The 10,450-nt window shown below is 49.8% G+C and overlaps 1 protein-coding gene across 5 annotated transcripts in view; it reads right to left on the bottom strand.

Annotated features, from left to right (window-relative positions):
* Positions 1 to 88: 88 nt before the first annotated feature.
* rtn1a (reticulon 1a) overlaps positions 89 to 10,450 on the bottom strand; it is a 21,928-nt gene continuing 11,566 nt past the window's right edge. For 2 of the 5 annotated variants that reach the window (XM_076018086.1, XM_076018087.1), the window contains exons 5-10: positions 3,151 to 3,358; positions 2,928 to 3,066; positions 2,763 to 2,832; positions 2,164 to 2,210; positions 2,015 to 2,073; positions 89 to 981 (exon numbers count right to left, since the gene is read on the bottom strand). In XM_076018086.1, the coding sequence (XP_075874201.1) occupies positions 939 to 981; positions 2,015 to 2,073; positions 2,164 to 2,210; positions 2,763 to 2,832; positions 2,928 to 3,066; positions 3,151 to 3,358 (566 nt within the window). In that variant the 3' untranslated portion in view covers positions 89 to 938. Of the gene's footprint in view, positions 982 to 2,014; positions 2,074 to 2,163; positions 2,211 to 2,762; positions 2,833 to 2,927; positions 3,067 to 3,150; positions 3,359 to 3,432; positions 3,803 to 5,059; positions 5,198 to 8,084; positions 8,439 to 10,450 lie in introns of those variants that run through there. The other 3 variants (XM_076018088.1, XM_076018090.1, XM_076018089.1) reach the window with 3 other exon arrangements.

The following is a 10,450-nucleotide window of genomic DNA, read 5'->3' as shown; positions in this document are numbered from 1 at the left end:
TTTCCAGCCTCTTCTTGTCCCGCACCCAACGAATTATCACATCAAATTTAGACAGTAAAAATGATAAGATATCGTCACCAACTCAGACTGACATGTTATACATCAAGGTACATTTATTTTTTCCTTTGTCTTGTAATTAAATACAGAGTGTAAGTGCAAATAGTTTAAGAGTCCAGGGTCTAAAGAACTACAGAGTATAGTTGAACATAGTACAAAGTTGGACAGTTTTTTCAAACAAGCTAAATATCAACAGATACCCCCTTGTCTTCATAGTACTTGTACAACAGTACCTAAAACATGAGCATGTGTTTTGTTCCTTATGGTTATACAAAAGCAAAATTTCTACGATAACCACACCTAAGACGCATATTGTTTTTTTTGTGCTTAGAAACACTAAAAGGAAATGATGTTTTTGATATTTATATATATATTGACGTAGACTGAAAGAAGCCCTGTCCGCTAACTCGGAGACATGAAGCAGTTAAGAGTTACCGGCGGCAGTCGAGCGAGTCTGAGGGCATTTTTTAGCGTCTTTTGTGCCGCACCACACAGCTGGTGGTCAGCACTGCTAAGCAAAGAAACATCGCGTGATTTGAAAACTGCACAAAATATTATCAAATATTATTTACCCAAGGCTCAACTTCATGCACTTCATAATAAGCAACACAAAAAAAGTCAAGATTTTATTCTCTTTTGCCTCTTTTCGTTTTTTGTTCTACCTAGAAACAGCGTTAAGGACCGTACGTGTGACTGTGTTTGTTTCGTGTGTGTGTGTGTGAGAGAGAAAGAGAGTTAGTGTTAAGACTGCTATAGACAAGGTGAAAGGCTTTCTCCAGTGGATGCTTTTAGAGAACACCGAGATGACATAGCACTACAGCCCACAGATGACGAGCAGGCTCCTCAGCGGCGAGTGATCTGCGTGACTGAGCCGCCGGCTCTCACTCCTCCTTCCTCTTGGCCCCGGGGATCTTCGCTTGGATCCTGCGCAAAGAAAAACAGGCTTTTCAGTGCCGTGGCGTTCCAAGGTTTTAGCCGCGATTAAATCTAACCCCGGCGCCCGTCTTTTTTTTACTCTTTATGGAAATCTAGGGAAATGTCAAGTGCTAAAACAAGGGAGGTGGTGACAGAATGGAAGACTTGTCTCTGAATATGGTGGGGGTGTGTGTGTGTGGGTGGGGGGGGGGGAGGTGCAGACATGCTGCTTCCAAGAAGTAAACTTCACTCCAGGGTTGTCAGTATTAGACACACCCCATGACTCCCAAGATGGCGGGCCATTCATTTAAATGAAGTTGCTCACCCAGCGCATATGCCGAAAAAGTTTTTGACTTTCGCATTAATGGGCCCAAAGAGCAACCAAAAGACCATAGCTGAAAAATCTACAATGGAAAGATTTACTATGAATCACGTTTCAGGTCACAGTTGTCCTGTCAGCCGTTTTAAAGGCGTTTATTTTTGTATTGCGATCTATGGTAAAAATGCTTTGGGATTTTTTTTTCTCTTTTGTGCTGCAGTACCTCGAGTGACCACTGGGGAAAAATAGGCGCACGCCATATTGCCAGTCCGGTATCCGGTTCTTATAGTACATCCATGGTATTAGTAGATAGTCAGTGCTGACTTGAGGTTCCTCATTATTCTTTGTCATTTCTTTATTTATTCCTCACTAACAATGTTATGGTATAGAACAATCCTTGCAAAAGCCCTGGATTGTTCACTCAGCTGTTGTGCAGACTTGCACCAGAAGCAGCTGCACAGAGGGCCTCTCTAATTAACTAACTGTGTTGTGGGTCAGCGGGCCGAGGCGACAGGTGGGTCACAATTGTTCAGCGGATTGTTTCAGGATTCTCTTTTAATTGGTGGCAGGGCAACTTTTTGGGGCATCGGAATGAATAGATTAATAAGATGATGTGTCCCATTTGAAAGATTCCCAATATAAAGGTTACGGATGTCGTAATTATGTCAACGTGTTGTGCGGCTAGATGTGCATGTTAACAGACAGTGAATGTCGAGCACTTACTTCCCCACCACCGAGTTGACCTGGGTCCGTATTAGTCCCACGTACTGATCAATCTGTGCCTGGACAGAACAGGAACAGGAGTAGAGCATTTATGGTTGTCCATAACTAGGCAACGCATTTAAAAGACAGCGTGACGCTCGGAAACCCACCTGGTTCTTCTCGTAGACCACCGGCATGGTGAACATGGAAACCACGGCTGCGGAGGCACACAGAGCAACGGTTAGACCGACCACACCGCGAGTCTTGACATTCGGTGGGAATTTTCTCAGACATGGATCTATGTACCCGAGCGCGAGTCGCAGCACTTATCTAGCGCACACAGAGAAAGAGTCAACAGACGCTCAAACGCTATGAATGAAGTTTAACGCTTCCCAGTTCAGCTCTACACGCTGATCGAACGAGGATTAGGGCCACAAAAAGAGACAAAAAATTAAGACAGATTTTTTTTTTCTCCAAGTTTCCAATTCAAGAATAAAGGTGAAATTTCGAGATTAAAGTCAAAATTTCCAGAAAAAGTTGACCAACAAAAACAAAATTTTGTGAATGAAATCGAAATTTTGTGAATGAAATCAAATTTTGCCATTTGCGAAATTTGAACTTAAAACTCGAAATTATAAAAACTTAAATAAAAATCTCCTTCCTGTAATATTTCTTCTCTTCCCGTGGCCCTAATCCTCTTTCGTACGATCGTACGTCTACGTCCCTCCACGTGGGATGTTTTAAGGCTGTAATTCCGACATGAGCTCACCTAAGATGAGCAGCGTCAGGCCGTTGAAGAGAGCGCCCACGTAAGTCAGCAGCCACATCAGAACAGCAAACTGAAACACAAGGAGGACGCGGAAAAAACATTCAGCAATTGACGTATGGCATGCAGAAGATACAAAATATCAGATCTGGGAATGTCAACACAGACCTTCAGCGAGTCGACCAGGTCTTGTACCAGGAAGAGCCTGCGCAGCTCTTTCATGCAGGTGTTGGTGTACAACAAGATTTTGTCGGCGTATTTGCTGATCTGGTCCTGGGACAGAGCGATTTCCATCTCCAAGAAGGACCTGGAACGAAGCGCAGGTTCAACAAAAACCAAACAAAGAAACCAAAAAACAAGACAAAGACAGATTCTGTTCCGAGTCGCTCACTTGAAAGGATGTCCTTCATCAGTCTTCTGCACGGCCTGCAGCACCGACTTGTACACCCTGAAGCTGATGGTGGCCGAGAGGGCGGCCAGGGCCAAGTAGGCTCCCACGCTGACCACGCTGAACTGGGTCAGGGAGAAGAGGAGCAGGAGCCCGCTGCTGAACACGGCCCCCGACTGCTTCACATTCCTCCAGTAGAGCAGGTCGATCGCTGCGGGGGTGAGAAGACAGAAGGTTAGAGGTTCAACTCCTGGCAACACCTGAACCGTCTCGCTCTCTCTGTACCCGTGGCGGGATCCTTCTCCTGCGAGTTGGGGGCTGGGGGGCCGCGTCGGGGGGACATGCTAGGATGCTGCGAGCGGCGCGGCGCACATGTGGGTCAAATAACTGGAAGCCGTTCACACAGGCCCGCCCGCGTCCTCGGAGAGCCTCGGCGGGTCACGTGATCCGCCACTAACCCAGCTTCCTAAACCCGGCTGCCTGCTCCGGTCGTTCAGTCGGAGTGAGTGAGTGAGCGAGCTGCAGCTGTACCACCTCTTATAGACTCACCTGGAGAGCACACGCTCAGCCAGTATTGGGGGTTTTACGTCTGACGTGTTCTTACGCTGGCTGGCAGCTGGCCTCGTCTCATGCAGGAAGAATCGAGCACCTGCAGCGGCCGGACCGGGTTAATGATCGACCTCGGCCAGGAGGCCCGACGGCAGCAATAGATACAAGCACTTATCAGTTGAGTTTCGCAGATAAGAAGTGTTTGGTGTGACCCGTTTGGCGAGAAAGGCTGACGAGGCTTCGGTGTCTCGGGAGGTGAAAAACAGAGGGTGACTCGACCCTTCCCTTCAAGGGAGCGAGGATGGAGGAGGAAGTCTAGTGGCTGCAAACCCGACTCAAACCCGTTTCTCCGGGTGGCGGTGCCTGTAATGCAAAGCCACTGGCGGAGATGAGAGAGATGTAAAAAAGGAAGGGAAAAAAAATGAGGAAGCAGCGGCTGAGGATTAGCCCAGTGTACCATCACAGCAGCAGCACCCGACACACTCCCCTGCCCCCAGCCTGCTGCAAATATGGCCTTGTTCTCTTCCCAAGAAGAGCTGTTGGACCCTGCAATCCCCCCACTCAGACTCCACCTACCACCACCAGCAGCACCAGGACAGGTCCATCAGTACCAAGCCTACTGTACTACCACTATATTATTTCTGCCAGCACCACCCGGGAAGCCCGACAACCGCCAAACGAGCCACCGGTTGGTTACGTGAGTGTAAAGTTAGAAGGAGACAAATGTGCCCGTGGCCTCTCGGGTCTCTTCCTCTCAGAGCCGCCAGCCAGCCAGCCAGCCAGCCAGCCAGCCAGCCTGCCTGCCTGCTCGCTCTAATTTTAGCCGCGGAGCTGTGAGCAGCATAGTGATGACGGCCATCTTCGCTCTGCACTGAAAGGCGCCGGTGGATGCCAAAAGGCAGCATTTAACTCACTGTGCGCTTGTATGCAAAAAGGAAAGGAAAGAAAAAACACATTGTTTCGATACTGTAATATATATATACATATATATGTATACACACATATACATGTATATGTTAGGGTTTCATTGCAGGCACTTTACAGTTGGGATGTACAGTGACTTATCAGCTCCAAACTTTGGAATCCGAGATGCGAGTCCTCGGCTGTTAGCAGGTGGAGGAGCACTGACAACTGACAAGTCACTGACACTAGTGACTCACTAGCCATGTGGCTTCAGGGTTTTGAATGGAGATGCTCTCCAGGTCACACACACACACACACACACACACACACGAGCTCCCAGGCAAACACAGGTAGAAGAGCATATATACACACGAACACGCAGCAGCGGCAGCCGTTTTAAAACAACTGTGGACGCGGTGACGAGCGGAAGCTGAGAGTTGCGCGAGGCCGCAGTACTGACCTGTGGCTCCCATGGCTGAGCACATAGAGAGGCAGCTGCTTTATCCACAGGACAAAAGGAGAGTACTGAAAAGGGGAGTGCCCCCCCCCCCTTCCCTCCTTCCCTCTCTCGCTCTCATACAGGAGGGGAGGGGCCAAAGCCACGCTAGCGAATCAGCGTGCTCCATTGCAGAGGAACTGAAGGGGGGGGGGGGGGCTGTGTGTTAGGGTGCGGTTGCCAGAGAGTCGCACGTTGCGATTTAACACACGAAACCCCGCGGTGGGTTTGCGCTCGCGTTGGTTCGGCTCATCCAAACAGCCAAAGAGTGAATCAGCGATGACGAGACCTCAGCAGCAGCAGCAGCAGCAGTCAGCTGGTGCTGATCCCTTCAGACCAGAGACATGTTCCGAGATGCTGCTGCTGCTGCTGCTGCTGCTGCTGGGAGCACCTGCCTGATGCAGTTACCATAGTAACCCCTGCTCCATTTTCTGCGCGCAGAGATGGAGGGAGGCGGGAGGCAGACAGGGAGGGGCCGGAACGAGGGATAGGAAGGGAGGGAGGGAGGGGACAACAGCTTTCCTCTGGGAGCAGACGGAGAGATTGATTGGCCGTGAATCAGGGGAATCAGCAGACGCTCGGGCCAAGCGGGCCGCTCCCTTTTTTTTTTTGTCCTTTCTGTTGTTGTTGTCATCGTGCGGTGTGAAGAAGGAGAAAAGCAACGGCGAGGCCACGCTGCTCAGGTCACTGATCAAGTTGACAGAAACAAGCCTAAGACTCATGTACTCGTGTACATATTCCAATCATTAAAGTCATTGTATATGACTAAATTCATATAGATCTCATCTGTATGTTCCACACACACACACACACTCACACATATGTGTGTGTGTGTGTATATATATATATGTATATATATATATGTATATATAGTTGAATCTAATCTGTCTACATCTATTGTCTGTCTATTATATTGTATTTTATGTATTACAATTATATATTATATTCTGTCTATATTTAATGTCTATTGTATTTTCTGTATTACAATAATATATATAGTACTGTGTGTCTATTATATTATATGTCTATTCTAATGTCTATTGTATGTCTACTATATTGTATTTTATGCGTTACAATAAAATGTATTGGTTGTCTATTATATTCTATGTCTACATGTCAACGTCTAATCTAATGTTTTATCTAATCAAATCTTACTGCTTCACTTTCAAGGTTCGGACCTGGTGGTGCTCGATTTAGGCCCAGATGCTAACGGTGGCTAGCCGTGACGTAAACAAACTACTATTCAAACTACCGTCGAGCCGCCAGGAGAGTTTTTTTTGTGTGTGCCAGTGACGGGAGAAGCAGCAGGCAGAGTGAATGACACCATTGATGATAATACGACTCCCCCACCCCACCCGCCGCCTCCACTGGAGTGAAACTAGTTTAGCCTGACCTCATTAAATCACCACACTCTTCCTCGTGGCCTCAAACCAGCCCGTCGAGTCCCGAGCCAGCCCAATACGCAAATAAGGAGCCTGCAGCGCCGGCGGGCCTCGCTCGGCCCAGCTTTGCGACCTTTGACCCCCGGCGTTCAGGACATGCACGTGCGGCCACGGCAGCGATGGATTCAGTAGTTTATGGTCGTAGTTTTGTTTTCTCCAGCGGTGCAGATTGATTGATGAGTCTTGATGACGTGAAACAACAAACAAGAGCCATGAGTTGACTTTTTGTGGAAATACTGCACTGACTTTTCCACAGCCTGGCCGCTATGTCACTTTTATAAAGTTTTCAAAATCGTAAATGCAGAGTTGTGCAGTTACGACATGAGTGACATCACTTTCTGCACAAAACCTCATCGGCTGGTGTTGTGTTTTCAACAGAGTCAACTCGCGCTTGTCCTTGTTTATCATTGCGCTGCAATTCTCGTAACGGCATCTTGGCGAGCGAGAGTGTGCCAGAGGAAAGAGCGAAACGTCAAAACGGCAACGACATTTTGCAAACACGGGAGTCGAGTTGCGTTGAGTCAAGTGTCGGCCTGTTGTGATGCTGCCTTCAGATTCTGCATCGTCACACTGACTCATTTCTCTCTCTCGGCCCGAAAATAAATATGACTCAGTTCTCCGATGGCAAATGGAGCTTTGTCATGGAGAGGTTTTGCTGCACATCCACCATCGGAGAATAAGGACCGACTCCTTTGAGAGGCGCAGGATCTAGACTTCTGTTGTGGCTTTTTTTCATGAGCGACGGCCAGATTGTCCCTAATGGGTGTCGGGGGAAGCGAAGGTGCACCGTGTTCCGGCTCCGTGGCCTCATGCCGCAGCTCTCCACTGCTGTGGGTGCAGGCAGACGGATGGACGGAGGAGGATGAAGAGGAGGAGGAGAAGGAGGAGGCTCATCTCAGGCCTGGTCTCTCTGTAAGGTGCCACGGCAGCCGAGCAGATAGAGGGCTGATGTAATCAGATCAGGAATGGGCGTGTCCCCCTCCCCTCTGGTTACCATGGAAACAGTCTGTCAGTGTTGTCGGGATGCTCGGGACTCAACCGGGGAGAGAGAGAGAGGGGGGAGGGGGGGGGAACGGAGCATACCGCCACACGTATGAAAGTAAAAGAATGAATACATTGAAAATTCCAGCATTGTTACAAAATGGAGCCTCGTTTGCGTCGCTCGCGCACCTCCACCCCGATCAATACACACACCAAACAGAGAGGGGGCAGGAGGGGGCTCAGCATGCTAATCTCAGCGCAATTATTTTCCATGGCACCCGCCAACGTGCGTTCGCCCCCCCGCCCCCTCCCCCCCACCCCTTCTCTTTGTTTGCCCCCTCCTCCCCCTCCTCTTCCTTCAGATCGAACACACACGCACGCAGCTAAAGGCTAATCGCCCGTCCTCAGGGCGTGTCAGCAAGCTGCAGCGGGATGCAGGTTTCAGTTCTCGACGGCAGGGGTGACGTACGTACGAGCAAGGCGAGAAGGCGAGATGCATGCAGTGACACACACACACACACACACACACAGACACGCACACTAAATCCCAGTAAACACGACAGTACCCTGGCCCTTCCAGCTGCTCCAGGAGCTCTCCTTCTTGCTTGCGTCTGCGGCGGCCTGCATGCTGCTGGGTCGATGGCTCTCAACGCCCGCTTCCCCCCCCTGCTGCTCCCCGCTCGCTCTCTTCGGTCTCCAAAAAAAAACAAAAAGGGGGGAAATAAAGAGGCAGCAGCAGTCTCCGCGTCTTCTTCTTCTCGCTCTTTTTTTCCCCCCTTACTGGTCACTGGGATTGCCCGGCTCGCTCACTCGCTCATCCCACAACGAGGCATGAATGGTGTCGCGGGGACGGATGCAAGAGAAGGTGACGAGAGAGAGAGAAGAGGCGGAGGGACTGAGGGAGGGAGGGATGAGGCTCTCCGGCTCGAGGAGCGCTCAGACTGATGCTGCGCAGCGACGCTGGGAGGGAGGGAGGGGAGGAGATGAGGGAGCGCGGCGGGGGGGCAGGGAGGGGGCTACGTATGCGTCTGAGGCCGAAGTTGGTGGGCTGAATTATGAGCGCCAGAGTACAACATTTGCGACTGCTGCTGCATTAAACCACCCGTGCGATGATTAGCGGCCTTAGGGGGCGAGAGTGAGAGGGAGGGATGAAGGGATGGGGGGGGGGGTTATTTATTTTTTATTCTAGAAATAGAAAGTGGACGAGCTTTTAAAGCTCCACCAGCGCCTGGAGGTTGAGAAGCGGGAGGGGGGAGGGCCATCCCACCGATGGCTTTGATGAGACATCAGAATGTTGTGTGTTGCAGGAATTCACTTTATAAGAAACCCCCTTTTGAGGAAGTGAGCGCGCGGCGGCGCCGTGGGAAAAATACGCCGCAAACGTTCCCGCTGAATCAAGACGGACGAGTTTCCACTTCTGCTGGCTGACAAACGAAGAGGCAAAGTGCTGAGCAGCTTTTAATAATTCATGGTGGAAGACACCAGGGCGTTACACAATGCTCCCCGTTTAGCCCCTCGCCTCTGATTGAGCGTCCTTCATCACGTCCTCCTTAGAATAGATTTTATTCTTTAATGCTGACGTAAATGGAAAAGGCATCGCTTGGAACGGGCCTCGTCACTGCGGAGGCCCTCCAATGTTTTCTCAGCTGCATCAAAGGCCGTTCGGCGCCCCCCTCAGGGCGCATCCCGCAGACAGCCACACCTCACACCTTCTGTCGGGCAAAAAAAAACAGACTTCTCAGAGCCAGACTGACCCCCCCCCCTTCACTCCCCGACATCCCATCACTGTTGCTATGGCAACTGGCGAGGGAGAACCTCCATCGCCGATGAAAACAATCCGCTTTGGAGCAAAAAAAAAAAAGGAGCACTGCGCCCTCTGGTGCCGACACGCAGGAAATGCCGGTGACCTGCTTTTCTCCCTCTTTCCACCTCGGCGTTTCCAGAAGCTTCTGCAAGTGCAGGTAAACAACGGGAGAAATTCTCTGACTTTGTACATATCAAAAGCACTTGCTTGTGTTATGAAATCCCTTATAACCTGTAGCCATGCAGTTTTAGTTGCCACCCTGTCCAATCAGGTCAGGCAGTTAACAAATCAAGGATCTTTTTGCTCTCTTGTCTCTTTGGAAACCACGGAGAAGGAAAAACAAACTCGCACTCATCTCTGATCTTCTCCCGTCTGATATGAAAAAGGACATCTCCAAAATCCCCAGAGTAGACACATGCCCCAATTTGGGCAGCGTGGCGTTATGTAAACCCGCCGCCGCCGCACAACCACACGGCAACATGGGGATGTGCGGCTCAGACTGCATTAACTCCTGCCGACTGCAACTTGGCTGGCCTGACTAATCTCACCGCCGCGTTAAAAGGCTGATGTCAAGGAGCCAGATGTTGCCCGAAATTCTTTCTCTAGCCATCTGGATATTTTTTTTTCTTCTAAGTTGTGCCCGTTAAAAGGAAGCAGCCATGGTAACAGGTTAGACACGCAGCAGCGGACATGAGTCAGTGTATCCTTCCGCCGTGCCTTTTCGCAGTTATGCCACCAGGGGGAGGCAGACTTCAGAGAACACCCAACCGAAGCGGAGCTTGTGGTCAATGGGAACATCCCATTTCTTTCTGCAGCCCTGTGTTATTGTGCCCCCCACCAACCACCACCCAGCATTGTCAACACAACAGTGCTGAAGCAGGTAGCAAATAGGGAGCAACCCACACCTCGTGCTATTCCTATTTGGTCACTATTAAAAGGTCAAATTAAGCAAAAGTTTCATACAGAGTGCAATAAGTGAGTCGAACAAAGCAATGAAACATATGTAATGTGTTACATGTAAATGTGTGTGGTGAAGGGTGTGTGTTTATTTGTGACACTGCTGTTCTGATACAGCGGTTTCAAGTGGGATACTGTCTGTCTTTCTGTTTTCAAGGTTGCACGGAATGT

This window comes from Nelusetta ayraudi, unplaced genomic scaffold (genome assembly GCF_046127955.1).
Source record: "Nelusetta ayraudi isolate G7.1 ecotype Tasmania unplaced genomic scaffold, CSIRO-AGI_Nayr_v1 ptg000007l, whole genome shotgun sequence".
Lineage (NCBI taxonomy): Eukaryota > Metazoa > Chordata > Actinopteri > Tetraodontiformes > Monacanthidae > Nelusetta > Nelusetta ayraudi.
Note: the sequence above shows the minus strand (reverse complement) of the source record. Positions and strands in the feature narration are given on the sequence as shown.